The following is a 19447-nucleotide window of genomic DNA, read 5'->3' on the forward strand; positions in this document are numbered from 1 at the left end:
CCAGATTTTCTAACCAACTCACAATGCCCGACAGCATTGGTGCCCCAGTGAAAGCTGCCTGTTGGCCAGGCAATTAAGTCAGCCCAGAGGGTCAAAAAGATAAAAAAAAAAAAAATGAGAGGAATGAGGGAGTACTTTTAAAGAAAAAAAATGTGTATGATTTCATTTAGTATATGTAGCTAATGGCACATTTCCAGTTTGGGGCTTCTCTTGCTGCTTAGTAATGGGTGGTAGTGGGTGATGGGTACTAGGATTGAAAGTCATTTCTCTCTATACTTTTCTGCATTTTGAACTCCACAACCGTTTATTTCAGAATCATACACAGAGCAAAGGGTTGTTGCTAACTCAGCAATGAAAAGGCAAGTTTTCTATCTCATAGTCCCTCTAAATTCAGATGCGTATATCTCCAAGAAACCCTCAATTCTCAATCTCTTAAGTGAAATGCATTAACTTATTTGTTTTGTCCAACTGTACTGATACATCATCTTCATTATTGTGTTTTACCTTAGGAAAATGACAAAGCACAGGTGAAACTTGAGAATGAACAGGCTAAGCTAAAGAAACAGAAGACAAAACAGGAAATTAGGGCTGCTTTGCAAAAAGCCCTCCTGGAGAAGATAGAGTATATTCAGCAGGAATACAGAGAAGAGCAGGACTTGAACATGAAGCTTGTGCAAAAGGCCCTTCAAGACTTACAGGAAGAGGCTGATAAAAAGAAGCAAAAAAGAGTAAGATGTTTATTCAGTACCTACCATGTGCTGGATGAGATAGCCTGCTCTTCTTTCAGTGTTAACAGGAGCTAGCCACATGTAGAACCTACTGTGCTGCTCTCAAGCGTCGTCCGCAGACCATCAGCATCATCTGAGAGGATGTTAGAAATAGAAATTTATCACCTCTGGAATCAGTCTCCAAATCAAATCTTGGCAGGGGCAAGAAATCTGTTTTAACAAGCTCCCCCAGGGGATCCTGACACCCTCTGAATTTGGAGAACTCTCATATATCGTGAGGTTGGCCCTGTGATGGCAGTGAGTGAGTGACTAAGTGTGCTGGGAACCTGGGGAAGACATCATTTCAGAAAGTAGTATTTGACTTGGAGCTTGAAAGATATGTAAAGTTTTGCCAAGCAGAGAGTAGAGAAAAACATTCCAGTTTGTATTCGACAGGCTGTTTCCTTGAAATTTGTATTGAACTCTTCAGGGTGTTGTGCTTTTCCTATACAGGTTCTATTTTTTGGCTTCTTTTTAAAAGTAAACTTTATTTTTTAGAGCAGTTTTAAGTTTGGAGCAAAACTGAGCAGAAGATACAGAGATTTCCCGTGTGCTCCCTGCCCCCTACATGTGACTGAGCCTCCCCCACTACCAACATCCTCCAACCAGAGGGGGACGTTTGTTACCCTTTTGTTTGTTACCATTGATGAACCTACATCAACACGTCATTATCACCCAAAGTCCATTAAGGTTTCCTCTTGATGATGTACATTCTGCAGGTTTGAACAAATGTCAAATGACATGTAGCCACCATGAAAATATCATACAGAGTAATTTCACTAGCCTAAAAATCCTCTGTGCTGCCTTTACTCATTTCTCTTCCTTGACTCCAAACCCTTAGAAACCACTCACCTTCTTACTGTGACCAGTTTTACCGTTTCCAGGACATCATAAATTTGGAATCATGTAGTATGATGTCTTTTTAGAGTCGCTTGTTTACCAAGTGCTGTGAATTTAAATATTCTCCATTTCTTTTCATGGCTCTACAGCTCATTTCTTTTTAGCTCTGAATAACATTCCATTGTATGGATGGAGCATGGTCTGTCCAGTCACCTACTGAAGGATATCCTGGGTTGCTTCCAGTTCTAGTGGTTATGACTAAAGCTGCGTTCACATCTGTGTGCAGGCTTTTGGGTGGCTGTACATTTTCAACTCATTTGGGTAAATACCAAGGGGTATAGTTGCTGAATCATATGGTAAGAATATGTTTAGTTTTCTAAGAAACTGCCAAATTGTCTTCCAAAGTGGCTGTACCAGTTTTGCATTTCTGTGTTGTTCAGGTCAACTGTAGATACTAGAGACCTGGCTCAGAGCAGAACTACAAGGATGGACTCCACTGCTAGTTGAGCAGATCTCAGTGAGCTCCACTGGGTTGGCAGAGGTGCACCTTGCAAAGGAATGCATGATATCCACGCCTGAGTTTAGAATCACTGCGACTTGGGCTCCTGTGTCTAATAGAGCCAAGAATGTCTGGTTATCTGACTTTGTCCCTGTGGGCCACTGGAGTTGAGATGGCCAATTGTGTAGGCGTGACAAGCTTAAAGGAACTGCCAGGTCCTTGGGGTAATTCCCTGGGAGACTGCCAAGCCTATAGGTCAGGGAAGTTGTTTGGGAAAGACAGAGTCTTGGGACTCCTTAAAGGTGTCTGGAACATTAGGTTTGGGCTCGATAGTGAGGTAATCACTTGTTTTAGTGAGAGGAGCTTACTTCAGGGTTGTCCCATTATAAAATCGTTGGGCACCCCCACTGGTGGAGCTGCCAGTGCAAGACCCCCTGCTATTTGAAATGTCCTAGACATTGCTTTCCTGACAGATTTGGCATGGGAGCTCCAGAACCAGGAGGTGGGAAAGTCGCTCTGCAAGGTGGTTACAGGGCTTGGCACCTGAAGGCTGGCCTTGGTTGGTGTTGTGAGCCGCCTTGGTACTATAAAATCTGGGGGTCTGGTTACATGTCTCTTTTGCGGGGTAACATCAAGTTTACTCCTGCCAGGGCTTCCTGAATAGTATGGGAGGTCCCCACAAAGTGGAAGAGTATGCCCTGTTAATTTAGGAGAGGGTCTTCCAGTAAGAAGAATCATCTGGATTTAGGGACAGTTGGGGCCTTTTCAAGATTGGAAATGAAATCTAGGTCCTCTGGGTTGCTATGCTCGGAGAAGTATTAGGCCCATTGGACCATACCAGTCTTAGAGAGAAAGAGTCAGGCAGGCCTCATCTAGTGTGTTCCGCTGGCTTTGAGCCTTTGTGGTAATAACTGCAATAGAAGTATGAGGTCAGCTCCCAGCGATAAAAATCCATGCAAGCAAAGGAAGGAATTCCACCTCTGGAGAGCCTGGTGCTTTTGGATCTGGACGCTCCTCTTATCATTGGAATCCTTGATTATGGTGTTTCCCTTCCCCCACATGGTAGGGTGCAGGGGTCCTGGAGTTGAGTATTGCCCTTCTCCCAGGTTAGGCTTAGATAAAACTCCAGCAGGTTAGGCTTTGATTAAATGGTTTCTCCTGAGAGCAAACCTAAGAATAGGATGCTCTGGTGTATTTCAAAATGATTCCTTTTCTTCTCCTGCTGCAGGAAACATTAAAGATTTTTTTTCTCTGATACTCACTAAGAGAACCTGGTGGAGCTTCAAGAGGTCAAACTCACAAAAGTGTGGTCTCCCCCACCCTTCAATGACTGAGTCCCCTAAGAGTTTTTAACTCTTGGTGTCTACACTAAGCCTCTAGTGTAGACAATTACAGGTTTTCATACCCCAGCACTGGTTCCCATAGAAGTTTCTGCTCATAGGTTTCTGTTATGGTAAGCTGTGACTCTGTATTTACCTGTCAGTCTCTCCAATTTGAGGGCAGGGGTTTGCCCACTTCTCTAAGATGGTTGATTTCTTTTTAAGATTTATTTCTGAGAGAAAGAATGCATGTGCTGAATAGTGAGCCTAATCGAGGCTTGATCTCAAGACCCTGACATTACGATTTGAACCGAAACCAAGAGTTGGAATCTGAACTGACTGTGCCACCCAGGCACCCTTAAGATTGTTGATTTATTAAGTTTGTTAGCTTTTTGCTTGTTGTTAGAATGCCAGTGGCAACTTCTAAGCTCTTTATGTGCCAGATTGGAAACCAGAGGCTGTTACTGTTTTTTAAATTAAGCTTTTTAGTTGGGGATAATTGTAGATTCACATGCAGTTCAGTTTCTCTCTATGATGTCTTACAAGACTATAGTATAGTATCACAGCCAGGATATTGACATTGAACTGTCAAGATACAGAACATTCCCGTCACCAAGATTCATGTTTCCCTCTTAATGGTCACATCCACTTCCCTCTTGTCCTCATCCCCTTCTTAACCCTTGGCAACTACTTATCTGTTTTCCATTTCCATTATTTTGTCATTTCAATAGTGTTATATAAATGAAATCCTATAGCATGTAACCTTTTGGGATTGACATTTTCGTTCAGCATCACTCTGGAGATTTATCCAGGTTGTTGCATGTATCAGTAGTGTATTTTTCTTGTGAGTGGTTGAGTGGTATTCATGGTATGAGTACACCACAGTCTGTTTTTACCATTTACTTGTTAAAGGTCACCTGGATGATTCTAATTTATGGCTATTATCAGTAAAGCTGCTATAATCATTCATGTACAGGTTTTTCTGTGAACACAGATTTTTGTTTCTCTGGGAAAAATGCCCTGAAGGGCAATTATAATTGCATGTTTAGTTTTTTAAGAAACTGCCAACCTGTTTTTTCAGAGTAGTTTTACCATGCCACCAAAAATGAACATTCCCACCAACAATGAATGAATGATTCAGCGTTTCCTTATCCTCACCAACATTTGGTGATGGTACTGTTCTTTACTTTAGCTCTACTAATAGATGTGTAGTGCTATCTCATTGTTTTATTATTTTATATTTCCATAATATCTAATGATGTTGATCAACTTTTCATGTGCTTATTGCCATCTGTGTATCTTCCTGCAGTGAAATGTTTTCTCGTACTTCTGGCCCATTTTCTAATTGGATTATTTGATTTCTTTTCTTTTCTTTTCTTTTCTTTTCTTTTCTTTTCTTTTCTTTTCTTTTCTTTTCTTTCTTTCTTTTTTTTTTTTTCTTGGCATTGAGTTTTTTGTTCTCCATTAGATCATTTTATTTTTTTAACAGCTTCATTAAGGTATAATTCTTATAACTTACCACTTACCCATTTCAAATACACATTTCAGTGGTTTTTGGTATATTCACAGAACTGCACAACCATCACCACAGTAAATTTTAGAACTTTTTTATTCTCTCTCTATTCCCTCTTCCCCATCCCTTACCCCCATTCCTAAGCAACTGCTAATATATTTTCTGTTTCTACAGATTTACTAGTCTGGACTTTATTATGAATAGAATTATATACTATGTAACCTTTTGACTGGATCTTTTACTTAGCATAATGTTTCAAGGTTTATCCATGTTGTAACATGTATGAGTACTTCTTCTATATGGCTGAATAATACTCCATTGGATGGACGTACCACATTTCATTTATCCATTTGTCAGTCTAGGGACATTTGATTTGTTTGCATTTTTGGCTATTATGAGTAATACTACTGTGAATATTCTTGTGTAGATTTTTGTTTGGACATAGGTTTTTGTTTCTCTTGGGCAGATACCTAGGAGTAGAATTAATGAGTCCTAGGGTGACTTTAAGCTTTTAAGTACTTGCCAAATTGTTTGACAAAGTGGCTTCCCCATTTTAGATTCCCACTAGCAGTATATGAGGGTTTTGACTTCACATGCTTGTTAACACTTGTTGTCTGTCTTTTTTTTTTTTTTTAACCATCCTAGTGTTTCTGAAATGATCTGTTGTTGTGGTTTTGATTTACATTCCCTAGTAACTAATGATTTGAGCTTCTTTTACTGTGCTTATTGACCATTTATATATTTTCCTCAGAGAAATCTATTTGAAATTTCAATAAATATATTCTAGTTGTTTTCCCAGTTTTTAATCGGGTTATATTACTTTTTTTTATTAAATTGTAATAATTCTTTATATGTTCTAGGTACAAGTCCCTTACACATAAATTGCGTGTAAATATTCCTTTTCAACCTGTGGATTGTCTTTCTACTTTCCTAATGGTGTCCTTTGAAGTACCAAAGTCTTAATTTTGATGAAGTCCAATTTATCTATGTTTTGTTGCTTGTGCTTTTAGTATTATATCTAAAAATCTGTTCCTACCCCAAGGTCACGAAGGTCCTGTTTTCTTCTTAGAGTTTTATAGGTTTAGTTCCCCGATTTAGGCCTTTGATCCATTTTGAGTTAGATTTCGTGTATGGTGTGAGGTAGAGATCCAACTTCATTCTTTTGCATGTAGTTATCCAGTTGTCCAAGCACCATTTATTAAAGAGACTGTTCTTACCCTATATAATTGTCTTGGTACTCTTGTCAAAATCAATTGATGGTGAATGTGAGGGTTTATCTCTGGACTCTGGGTTCTGTTCCATTAGTCTATGTGTTCACCCTTATGCCAGTAGCACATATCTATATATCTTTGCAGTAAATTTGAAATCAGGAAATGTGAATCCTCCAACTCTGTTCTCTTTCAAATTGTTTTGGCTTTACTGGCCCTTTTTTATTTCCATATGAGTTTAGAATCAGCTTGTTGATTTCTGCATAGAAACCATTTGGGATTTTGATAGGGATTGTTTTGAGTCTGTAGACCAAATGTAGACAATTGCCATTTTAACAATACTGGCTTCTGATCCATGAATGTAGGATGTCTTTCCATTTGTTATTTCAGTTTCTTAGTTTTCAGAGTATAAGTTTTACACTCCTTTTGTTAAATTTATTCCCAAGTATGAGACTATAAATGCAAGACCTTCTAAGTGTACAATTCAGACCTTGCCGGTCCTCCCCCACATTTATGATATTTTCTGAAGATGTTAGAGATTGGATGGAACAGCACAGGTATAATGCCATGAACAACAGAGAAGCCAACTGAAAATGCCAGCATTACAAAGTCCAGTTCACAGCCTTAGCTGCACATTAAAATCACTTGGGAACTTAAAAGTTATTCATTTGCTCAGAGTCTCTTGGTGAGATTCAGCCCTTGGTATTTTTTAAAGCTCCTGGATGATTCCAAAATATAGCTAAGACTGAGAATGTTTATAGTAGCAAGTGACCATCTTCTAGTCAGAAACAGGGCTATTATAGTAGTACTGATTTATCAGTACTGATTTTTATCAGGTTACAATTTCATAACCTTCTTAAATGAAAATAAAGCTGTTATAATTGAAAATTATCTGGGAACTGCTTTAAAAACACTTTGGGAAAGTGTTTGAAATAACTTATTCAAGCGTCTATTATAAAGCACACATACAAAGAATAACACAACAAACCCCCATATGTCCTTCCCTTAGCTTCAACAACCAACTAATGGCCATTCTGCCACCACTCTTGAATATTTTGAGCTAAACCTTAGGTGGAATATTTCATTTATAAATGCGTCAGTATGTAGTTCTAAAAAATTAGAATTGGAGCTTTAAAAGATTGCTTTAAAACTTGTCCTCCATACTGTTATCACACCTACAAGTTTAACAACGTGAAGTAATTCTTCTGTTGTGTAGGAAGAGATGGCAAGAGAACAGGAGATATATCGTCAGTATGTGGTGCAGTGGCGTGAAGAGGAGCGAGCTCAGGAGAAAGAACGGGACAGAATATTAGAGACAGAGAAGGAAAAGAAGTTGGCTGAGAAGGACAAGGAGCTGAGACTTGAAAAGGAGGCAAGGAGACAACTTGTGAATGAGGTCATGTGCACAAGAAAACTTCAAATTCAGGAAAAATGTAAGAAAATGAATTATAATAATAATATAGTTGGGCCTGAATTCAACTTAAGTAGCAACCAAAATAAGTAGGTATTATATGTAAAATGATATGAAGGATGTAAAAAGGCTTAAGGCAAGACCCCTGCCTTGCAGAACTTATCTAATTTAATACTTGGAGGATAAACGTGTGAAGGGTTTTATATCCTCGCAGATTCTGAGCAATCACGTGGGAGATGTTCTCAAGGTTCAAGGAATGGTATGTCCGTTGAGTGGTCTGTGCCCCTAGGTGACTATAAAGGAGAGTGAGAAAGTAGGGCACAGCACACACACCCCTCCTCCCTTTTATCTGTCTCTCTTTGCTTTCCATAGGTGTCTCCATACCTGCATACCTTCACTTGGGCAGTTTTCTCTGCTTACGATGCTTTTGATCTTGAGCAATCCTGGCGATTCTTCAGGGCCAGCTCACATATCTCATTCCTCAAATATGTCCCCGTATTCATAATAAATCCTCTTTCTGGGGCTCTCACTGTGGTTTGCTCACATCCCTGTCTGTTTTTTTTTTTTTTTTTTAAGATTTTATTTATTTATTCATGAGAAACAGAAAGAGAGGCAGAGACACAGGCAGAGGGAGAAACAGGCTCCCTGTGGGGAGCCTAACGCAGGACTCGATCCTGGGACTCTAGGATCACACCCTAGGCTGAATGTGGCGCTAAACCACCGAGCCACCCAGGCTGCTCCGCTCACATCCCTGTCTTAGCACACCTTTGTATGCCCTCAGTTCCAAAAAGTGCTTGGTCACAAAAAGAAATATTTGTTGAGAGGGGTGAACTGTCACCTTCAGATTTCCACCATTCCACGTCCAACTCAGTGAACTGAAGAGTAAATGGATACATTTACCATTCGTGCACCATTAGATTTCATGCTAGTTGTCTCTGCAAAAGAGAGCTCATCTTGGTTCCGCTCGTTGATTTTTCACTCCAGGAATGATAATAGCTGTTGAAAATTGGTAAGCCTGTATTAGGTGGAGTTGTAAGAAAATGAGCAGAAAAGCTTTTATAAGCTTAAAAAATTTCTATTTACCCATGATGCATGTTTTAGAATATATTGAGACAATGTGGAAAATTTAGGTATTTGGGGTCATTTTTTAAAATATTTTATTTATTTATTCATGAGAGACAGAGAGAGATAGAGAGAGAGGCAGAGACACAGGCAGAGGGAGAAGCAGGCTCCACGCAGGGAGCCCGACGTGGGACTCGATCCCGGGACTCGATCCTGGCACTCGATCCTGGCACTCGATCCTGGCACTCCAGGATCACGCCCTAGGCCAAAGGCAGGTGCCCAGCCGCTGAGCCACCCAGGGATCCCCTGGGGCCATTTTTAAGCAAAGAAACAAAATCATCCATAATTCTACCACCCAGGAATAGCTACTATTGACAACATCCTGTATTTTTGCTATGTATATAGGAAATTAGGATTTATGTTGAATATATTGTTTTACAGTCTGCCTTTTCCACTTACCATAAACATTTTTCAAGGTCATTTTTCTCCAATTATAAAATTTGTAATGCTGCCTAGATATCCATTATAAAAATGGACCATGATTTATTTTACCTAAGTACAACTAATGGACCTTAAGATTGTCTTGAATCTTTTTGCTACAATTTTAGCATCGCAGGTTACTATCTCTGTACATAGTTCTTTTTGGCTCATACATGATTATTTAAGATAAGTTCCTATAAATGAATTTGGGGACCAAAGATATGTACATTTCAGATGTATATTTCCCAATTGTATTTATTCTTTTGTGAACTCTGTTTTCTTTGTCATGCCCCCGCCTTACTGGATGCTTATGTTTTTAAAATTTAATTTACAGGGATCCCTGGGTGGCTCAGCAGTTTGGCGCCTGCCTTTGGCCCAGGGCGCGATCCTGGAGTCCCGGGATCAAGTCCCACGTCGGGCTCCCGGCATGGAGCCTGCTTCTCCCTCCTCCTGTGTCTCTGCCTCTCTCTCTCTCTCTCTCTCTATGTCTATCATAAATAAATAAATCTTTAAAAAATTAATTTACAGAAATCTTATATGTTATTAGCTAAGGTCTTTTTTTTTTTTAAAGGTTTTATTTATTTATTCATAGAGATGCGGAGAGAGAGAGAGAGGCAGAGACACAGTTAGAGGGAGAAGCAGGCTCCATGCAGAGAGCCTGACGTGGGACTCGATCCAGGGTCTCCAGATCACGCCCTGGGCTGCAGGCAGCGCTAAACTGCTGCGTCACCGGGGCTGCCCTTCCAATATTTATTTTGTCATAAATAAATTCTCTTGTTAGCATAAATGACAACACAACTTTTTGTCCTCAAGAAGAGAAAGGTGAGAAATGTTCTAATGGTGGTAACCTGGTTTGAAAAAGGCTGATCAAAAGGGAGACAGAACATGACAGACTCCTAACTCTGAGAAACGAACAAGGGGTGGTAGAAAAGGAGGTGGGTGGGGGTGGGGCTGACTGGATGACGGGCACTGAGGGGGGCACTTGATGGGATGAGCACTGGGTGTTATGCTATATGTTGGCAAATTGAACACCAATAAAAAATAAATTTAAAAAAAAGAAAGAAAAAGTCTGATCACAGGTTTTCAATGAAAAATGGTTAAGAAAAAAAATCTGTGTAGGGACGCCTGGGTGGCTCGGTGGTTGGGCACCTGCCTTCGGCCTGGGGCGTGGTCCTGGAGTCCCAGGATCGAGTCCCGCATTGGGCTCCCTGCATGGAGCCTGCTTCTCTCTCTCTGCCTGTGTTTCTGCCTCTCTCTCTTTCTGTGTCTCTCATGAATAAATAAATAATCTTAAAAAAAAAATCTGTGTAGATCATATATGTTTGGACCTAAAACCCTTTTCTTGCCTTGATGAAGATGACTACTTCCACCTTATTGACCTAAGATACAGTCCAGTTATTGTAGGTTCTGCCTACAGGATGGCATTGATGTCCAGATGGATGCCAGCATGTCTTATTTGAAGAAAATCATTTACCAAAAATTACTTTTGTCTTTCTTAGTGCAACGAAAGGCAAAAGAACAGGAGGAGCGTGCTATGGAACAGGAACGCATAAATGAAGGTTTTAAAGAGCTTAATTGTGTAGAGAAGGAGAATTTTGCAAGGTATGATTTGTTTTCTTTACCTAAAAAAGGGGGGGGGGGCGATTTTTGACGTAGAGAGAGGACAATGTGCCATCACTCATGTATTATTGACATTTTTTTACATCAGTATTACCTTTGTCTTAAAAGCTCAAGTCAGTGTACAAAATTTCATATAAAAATAAGCATCAACTATCTTGGTAAAATTATATTTTGTTGCTATTGTGTACGTTGTGATGATAGACATTAAACAAATGTCTTTAAAGATAAAATAAATTAAAAACAATTAAAAAAATAGTCCTTCACATTAAATCTTAGTTAAATACCAAGAAGACTATTTTTCCCCATGAAATAGACTGAAACAAAGCAGCATAAATGGCTTATGAGGATAGGAGTCTGTGCAAAATGTCTTCAGGAGAATTTTTGTAGCTTCACTGAGGTGGAAAAACTGAAATGTTCTAGGCGCTTTGGAAATAGCCCTGCCCTCCTCTAACAGGGGTCCCTCTGATCACCAGAGTCAGGCTCTGGGGAGGAAATGGGCAGATGCAACATTTCTTGGACCATAGCACTCCTTTCCGCCAATGACTAAGATACCCAATTCAGATGACCAGTGTGGTAGAGGAAGACTGGGCTCCTCTGGTCACCCTTCCCGTTTATACCTACGTGGTACATAGAAATAAGCCCTTTTTATTCTAGAAAGAGTATGGTTTATATAACTGAGCCTATTGTTAGTTTGGGGGCACTAACAATAATTTCTGGACCACCCTACTGACTTTCTGCTACTGTCTCTGCTCTGGAGGTCTTTCTCATTTTTAAAAAGTTTATTGTTGGAGATGTGGTGGAGGTGGGGGGATGATTTGATGAATAGCAACATGCTTCCCTGCCCAACTTCTGAATCAACTGAGAGAGAAGAAAAACAAGTACATGTGGAAGGTATCATAGCTACTTAAAGGTGCATAACAGAATAGCTTAAAAGTTGTGCCTTAAAGTGAGTTATGGGGTCCCTCGTGTGGTTCAAGTCTGATGTTGACCAGGGCTACATTCTTCTGACTGCTCAACTGCCCTCAACACCTAAGATAACTACTTAGCTGGCAGTATGTGCAGACCATAGCCAGGGAACTCACGTGGTGTTCTCACCCAGAACACCTTCCTAGAGCCTCTCCATGTGCTGGGGCTTCTCACAGTCTGGTGGCTGGTTCTGACAGGGAGAGTTCCAATAGACAGGAAGCCAGGCCAGGTAAGAGCCACCCCTAGGACAGGATAGCATCACTTTTGTCATATTCTATTGGTCATAAAAATAGTCATTGGGCCTATCCAGATTCAAGGAGATGGAGACAGAAGGGGAATAGAGGGTCACATGGCAGAAGAACATATGGGAAGGGAGACCTTACTGACCATCTTTACAAAATGGAATCTGCCGCAGAGGCATAGGCATGCTTTTTTTTTTTCTGATGAGAGCTGATAATAGAAAATGTGGCTTCTAGATTGTAAAATGACCACTATGGAACAGTATGAAGTTTCCTCAAAATGTTAAAAATAGGGCAGCCCCGGTGGCGCAGCGGTTTGGCGCCTCCTGCAGCCTGGGGTATGATCTGGAGACCCGTGATCGAGTTCCACATCGGGCTTCCTGCATGGAGCCTGCTTCTCTCTCTGCCTGTGTCTCTGCCTTTCTCTCTCTCTCTCTCTGAGTAAATAAATAAATCTTTAAAACAACAACAACAACAAAAACCCACTAGCTTTTTAAAAAAAAATGTTAAAAATATAACTACCATGTGATCTAGCAATCCAATATCTGGGTATATATATCCAAAATAATTGAAAGCTGGACCTTAAAGAAGATATTTGCATAGTAGCCATGTTTATAGCAGCATTATTCACAATGGCCAGGAGATGGAAATAACCCAAATGTCCATTAACACATGAATGGATAAACCAAGTGTGATATATACATGCAGCAGGATATTATTCAGCCGTAAAAGGAAGGAAGTCCTGTCAGATGCCACCTCATGCATGAACCTTGAGGACGTAGTGTGAGGTGAAATAAACCAGTCACAAAAAGACAAGGGCTATGTGATTTAGCTTATATGAGATCCCTAAAGTAGTCAAATTTATAACACAGCAAATTGAATGGTGGAAAAGGAGGCTGCTGTTTAATGGGTATAATGTTTCAGATTTGCAAGAGGACAATCCCGGAGATCTGATTCACGACAATGTGAATGTCCTGAACGCTACTGAACTATGCACTTACAGATCCTTAAGTTGTCAGTTTTACATTATGTGTCTTTTACCACAGTAAAAAAAAAAAAAATCACGCTATAAAATTTAAAATGTGGTTTCTATGTTTAAAATATGGCTTCTGTAGGGAGGAAATTGTGTAGTTCATACTGAACAGAATGAGGCACACTCACCCACCCAGTCCCCACAGCGCCCACCTGCTCCAGTTCTCTCCCACTGTGGCCCTTTGATAAACAGACTAGCCAGTTCCTGGTTTTACCAGCAGGAAAGTCACTTCTTCCTTGGAGAAGAGTGGGAGAGGAGATGGAGAGAAGCCAAGGACTCATTCCAGACAGCAGGAAGTATTCTGAGTGGGCCAGAAGCACCCTCCCTAAAATCAATATTTGTTCTCTTTATCTTAATTACATTGTATAATAAATACATTATTGAGTTTTCCATCTATTTTTCCCCCTTACCCTGATTTTAATGGGAATTTTAATTTGGCTTCAAAAGTTACATTGTAATTGTAATGCCCTACTTGAATACAAACGCTTGTTTTGACAATTTTGCACTTGGACATTTCTAATACCACAGGCGCTCCAGTTTGGCCCAGGAGTATAGGAAGCAACTTCAGATGCAAATGTCCTACCAGCAGCAGGCCCGGGAGGCACAGAAGGAAGAGGAACGCAGAGAGTTTGAAGCAGGGGTAGCAGCAAACAAGATTTGCCAGGACAAGATCCGGGAGATCCTGTCCTTCCATCATGTGCTGCCCCGAAACATTCATCCCATGCGGAGGGCATGCCCCGAAAAGCTTCCACCGTAGTTTCATCAATGTTAATGTATTTTTTCTCAGTCTTTTAATGTTTTTAACTACAGTATGCTGGTCTGTCCCTTCCTTCCTTCCTTCCTTCCTTCCTTCCTTCCTTCCTTCCTTCCTTCTCCTTTCAACTCATGGATCAACCTCCTTTATTTCTGAGTTTGTATAATTCTATGTAATGTTATTCCTTCAAATTAAACTTCGTGCCTTTTTTTAGACTTGATAGACTTACAAATCTGAATGATTTATTTCATGTCACACAGTTATTTTCCTGACTTACCCCACATGGCCCTTTCTTGTTCATCTATTAATAGTTTCTTCCCTCCCACCTGCCCCCCATCCATTCAGATGTCCATTGTGGCTTGCCTTTCTCTCATGTACATAATTCACCATATCAACAGGGCAGAGCTGGGCCTAACAGCCATTTTCATTAGCCCACTTATTTAGACATTAACAAATATTTACCTTGCATGTAACTTGAGCAAGAACAGAACGAACGCCCTGCTTTTGTGGGGCTTATGTACTGGTAGAGGAAACAAGGTGATTTGTCGAGTGCTGCTATAAAGCAGGAGATGGTGGGAGTGCTCCGAGGTCAGTTTGAGCAGCTGATACTTGAATGAACCAGCCATATGGTTCTCTGGGCGGAAACATCCTGGATGGAGGTAAGAGCCTGTGCAAGGGCCCTGGGACAGGAATCTGATTAGTGCCCCTGAGGCATAGCAATCGTCCTGGGGCCGAGTGAGTGAGGAGAGGTGCTGGAAAACTCATCAGAAAGGCAGTGAGTGTCAGATGAGCCATGGGGAACACTGGCTTTTACTCGGCCATGAAAACCTGTTACAGGGTTTTGAGCAGAAGAGCGACATAAGATGCAAGAGGGTTGCTGGCTGCTGTGTTGAGAACAGACTCAGTTAAGGAGTGATCATAGTGACCTGGATGAGAGGTGAGGACAGGGTAGTAGCCAGCCCCCAAGATGGCACTTGGGACCCTCTGCCCTGTATCTCCGTCCTGACTAGTGGGGACTTGCTCCCCTTGCAGATAGCCAAGTGTTAGAGGGTCTCCTAGAGAGCCTCCTTAAAGGGAGGGGAGGCAGCTTATAGGATGGCTCTGGAAACCCTCTCCCTAAAGGGCAACGATGCAATGGGAAACACTGTGGAAACAGCCATCTCAGCGCTGGAAATTGACCAAAGGCATGCAACAGATTGAAATGCATTTATTCAAGAAAACCTACTAAGTGTTGGTGAAAATGGTGGAATCCATGGCATACTGGCCTGGAGCAGCTGCCATAGCCCCCTGAGCTCCAGGGAGCAATAGCTCCAGCAGTGCAAGGCAGATAGGTGGTGAGGACCTGCAACCTCACTGCCAGAGGAGCAGAACTTGGAAAAATCCATGCGTGGGGTATTGTCAAAAAACAGTGATCTCTGTGGCTTCAGGGAAGGCCAACATCACAGCTTGGCTGAGGTGGGGATTCTGATCAGGACAAGCAACAGAACAGCCAGAGATTTACAGGAAGATCTGGGGAGCATGGCAGCCATAATGGGCTTGGGTATTTGAATGGACTTCCACATTATTTTTGGTAGTCTGGAGGGCTGTGTAGATGTAAAGCGACATGCTTGCTCATGAAAGCCTTGGGCGGGTTCCTAGCAGTCTACCTACCCCTGGTTGAACATGAGGCCTTCCTTTTGCACATGCAGAAGGGAAACACTGGGGCAGCTTTGGCCTAAACTTTGAGTTCCCCAACTTTCACACAGATCCATCAGCAAAAGGATGAAGCCTTACTAGTTTAGTCATTCAGCGAGCACAGAGCCATAGGGACCAAGGGCCATGCCTAGGAGGCCAGCTGGCCTTAAAAATACAACAGGAATTTTAAAAATGAGCAGATATCAGTATTATCTAGCCAGGTTGTACAAAGGTTCAAAGGAAGTCTAGGATATGGACATGGTTGGATTAACCACAGAATGTTACCCAGTGTGTGGATGTTAGTATCTGGGCCGTCCTCCCAGTGCAGGGCGGCTCGGTATCTCTAATTTGTGGCCACCTGTGTTCTCTTTGGATTCTTCCATTAATATATCAGACTGAGGTCTACCTCCCTGAGGTGTTTGCAGAACATATATCCAACAAAGGACTCACTTCCAGAATATATAAACAGCTGCTACAATAAACAAGAAAAAGGTAACTCAGTAGAAAAATGGACAAAAGACTTATCCTGACACTTCACAAAAGAGAATAAGAAAATGGGCAATAAACAGAATGATGCTCAGTATTACTCTCCACAGAAGTGAAATTAAAACGACCACGAGTAGCTCTGCACACTTAGTGAAATAGGTACAATGAGGAAGACAGGCAAACAAGGATTGGTAAGAATATGAGCACCTGGAACTTCTATACACTGATGCTAAGAATAGAAATTTTAGGTGCACCTGGGGGGCTCAGTCAGTGAAGCAGCTGCCTTGGGCTGAGGTCATGATCCTGGGGTCCTGGGGTCGAGCCCCACGACAGGCTCCCTGCTCAGCGGGGAGCCTGCTTGTCCCTCTGCCTGCTGCTCTCCCTGCCTGTGCCCTTTCGTTTTTTTCTCTCTCACTTTCTGTCTTTCTCTGTGTCAAATAAATAATAAAACCTCAAAAAAGGAATATAAATTTCAAAAATCACTTTGTGATACCACTAGGCAGTATCGCAGAGAGGGGTGGGAGGTTTCTGGGTATTAACGCGGCGTTTCTTGGTTTGGGTGGTGCTTAGCATGTCACCTGGAGACAATTCTTCAAGCTGGACTTCTAAAAGGTGAGTAGTTTCCTCTGTGTGTGCTGGGCTTCCACTAAGGGCTAAGAAATCAGCCTTCCTGGGCAGCCCTGGTGGCTCAGCAGTTTAGCGCCACCTTTGGCCCAGGTCATGGTCCTGGAGACCCAGATGGAGTCCCATGACGGGCTCCCTGCATGGAGCCTGCTTCTCCCTCTGCCTGTGTCTCTACCTCTTTCTGTGTCTCTCATGAATAAATAAATGAAATTAAAAAAAAAAAAAAGAAATCAACCTTCCTGAAATAGCTACCACTGGTCAGGGGGCTGCTGTCTGGATCTTTACAAACTGAATGTAATATTTGGGGGCTTTTATCATGTGTCTTGCTGCCCATTCTCCAGGTAAACATGTTTTGGGGTCCGGACCTGCAGACCTTTTATCATCAGCTTGCCCTCTAGCGGTCACTGGTCATTTTTCCACATTCCTATGAAATCAGGTTGCTCAGAACTCCATAAAAGCAGCCCAGAAGAGGTCTGTAGAGCCCAACACAGTGGGACCATCACCTCCTTTAATCGGTGCATATTTCATTTAATGCAGTCCACAGTTGAGCGCCCACTGTCCAATCATGGTTGAAAAACTGTAGGCACAACTGTCTTGTCCTCAGTCAGCCCTACGTGCTTGTTATAAACATTAAGAAGCTGGAAAGGGCAGAGGCCAGTGAGTGAACTGTGTGTAAACCCGTGCGTAGCAAGGTTGGGTGTTTGGGGAGCTCTGGCTGGTGAACGCAGGGAGGGTGGGGAGGGTGGCACACCCAGAGGGGGCACGGATGCCTTCCCTCCCAGATACTCTGCTTGGCTTTCCGGAGTCACATCCCTTATAATGAGGCAGGAAATGGGGATATGGAGTGTTCCTGACTTCTGCGAGCTGTTCCAGTTCGATGGAGCCTGGGGACAGGGGATCAGGGGACTGTCCAGTTTATGGCCCATAGTCAGAAGTGCAGGTGGCCCAGCACTTGTGACTGACCTCAAAATGGGCCAGGTGTGGGGGTCTGAGCTGGTAACCTGTGGGGTCTGCAATAACTGCACATAGTGTCAGAGTGGAACTGAGTGTTTGGACACTCAGTGAGTTTGGACACTGAGTGAGCCTCAGTGTTTGGAGAACCACAGACGTGGGTGTGGGCGCCCGAAACACCCGTTTGGGCAGTGGTGCTGGCCTTTGGGCCCTGACTGGACACTCAGTCTGTGCTTTCGGTTTCTTTGCTTTGCTGCCTCCCCCACAGCAAGTGCTACAGTAAAAAATCAATGAACCACAGATTTTAGCATCTGAAAATCCATCACAAACACTGTAGTTAGTTTCATTTTGGAAATGATAAAACAGACCCCGCCCCCCCCCCGCCCCCCCGCCCCAGAAATCTGTCTCTTGGTTCAGCACTGTCTTCATGACATCATGATTTGTTACCAGGATCTACTCCGTCAGTGCTCTCTGAATCAACCCGCACGCCCTGTAAACTGCTGTCCGGCTGAGAAAGAGCACCAGGCCCTTTCCACTGGTCAGTGGCCTACCTCCACGCGCGTGTGTGCTCACAGCATCTTGGTGCGAATCTGCCAAGTGCACGCATGCATGCACACTCCATGAATTACACGCAAGCACATGCATTTTCCTTTTTCTATAAAGTATCCTTCTGATATTTTGATGATCTTTTATTAATTGGGCAAACAGCCCCTCAGAATAGAGATGAGAACTTCATTACATAAGGAGCATAGCTTCCTAAGTTGGGAGGGCCCTGAGGTAGCAGGAAACCCGCCCTGTAAGGAGCCCTGGTTGCCCCCCCCCCCCCCCCCCCCAGGAGCCTTGGGCTCTCCGGAGCCCTGCGCCCGGCTATGGGCCTCTCCTGTCAAGGTCTAACACGGGTACTGTGGACCGAGGCTGCGCGTTTGCGGCGCTTCCACGCGCTGCGATGTGAAATTCCTTTTTAAAAAATTTTTTGTTTTTTTAAATTTATTTATTTATGATAGTCACAGAGAGAGAGAGAGAGGCAGAGACACAGGCAGAGGGAGAAGCAGGCTCCATGCACCGGGAGCCCGACGTGGGATTCGATCCCGGGTCTCCAGGATCGCGCCCTGGGCCAAAGGCAGGCGCCAAACCCCTGCGCCACCCAGGGATCCCTGAAATTCCTTTTTAGAGAAGGTTCTGGCAAAGTGGCCTAAGGAGTCCGGGTGCCGGCGGCCTGCCCCGGGCGCCGCTAGCGGCTGTGCGGCTCCTGGGGGCGGCCTGCGAGGCCTGGTCCGAAGTCTCCGCTCGCAGGTCTCGGGCTCAGCGCGCTCGGCGCGGCGCGGGCGTCGGGGGCGGGCCCGGAAGGAGCGGGGGCCGCGCAGACGGGGAGGCGGGCCCGGGTGCTGGGTCTCTCTCCAGCCGGGCCTCGGAGCCACCGCGTCGGAAGCCCCGCGGGCGGGCCCTGCAGGGTGGGGGCGAGCGTCCGCGCGGGGCCCGGGGGCTGAGGGGAGGCCCTGGGCGCAAGGCCGGCCTGGGGGGCGTGTGCCCCGGGGGCGGGGTTCCTGGGGGCGGCTCGCAGCCCAGGCGGAGGAGCTGGGCCTTGCCCCGGGCACAGGGCGGGACGCGCCCTCTGCCGGGTCCGCAGTGCCGTGCACGCGCCGGTGCCCCCGCGCCCCGCGCCCCGCGCCCTCCCTGGCCGGGGGCCACCCCTAGACCACGAGCTCCTAGCAGCTGGGCTGTGCACCTCCAGCCCACCCGCTGAGCCCCCCCCACCCCGCTCCTACGTGTTGAGGAGGAGGTTAGCGGGGCCTCATCAGGCAGGCCGTTGGGGTGCGAGAGGGGGAGGTGGCGCAGGGAAGCAGGCAGCGGGGTGCGCGGAGAGGGGCCGTCCTCAAGCGGTGCTGAAACCAGCAGCCTGGGGCACCTGATCCGTGACCGTGATCTCGGGACCTCCAGTTCCAGGTCCGGAAGAACATGAATGTGGGGGTTCAAGCCCTAGAGCCCGAGCCTCTTCCTCCA

The 19447-nt window shown here is 44.0% G+C and overlaps 1 protein-coding gene across 1 annotated transcript in view; it reads left to right on the plus strand.

Moving 5' to 3' along the window:
* CFAP53 (cilia and flagella associated protein 53) overlaps positions 1 to 13943 on the plus strand; it is a 36361-nt gene extending 22418 nt beyond the window's left edge. Inside the window, exons 5-8 of the mRNA XM_038543975.1 lie at positions 510 to 728; positions 7363 to 7579; positions 10599 to 10701; positions 13486 to 13943. Coding sequence (XP_038399903.1) covers positions 510 to 728; positions 7363 to 7579; positions 10599 to 10701; positions 13486 to 13714 — 768 coding nt within the window. The 3' untranslated portion in view covers positions 13715 to 13943. The remainder of the gene's footprint in view (positions 1 to 509; positions 729 to 7362; positions 7580 to 10598; positions 10702 to 13485) is intronic.
* The last annotated feature ends 5504 nt before the right edge of the window (positions 13944 to 19447 follow it).

Source organism: Canis lupus, chromosome 7, assembly GCF_011100685.1.
Source record: "Canis lupus familiaris isolate Mischka breed German Shepherd chromosome 7, alternate assembly UU_Cfam_GSD_1.0, whole genome shotgun sequence".
Taxonomy (NCBI): domain Eukaryota; kingdom Metazoa; phylum Chordata; class Mammalia; order Carnivora; family Canidae; genus Canis; species Canis lupus.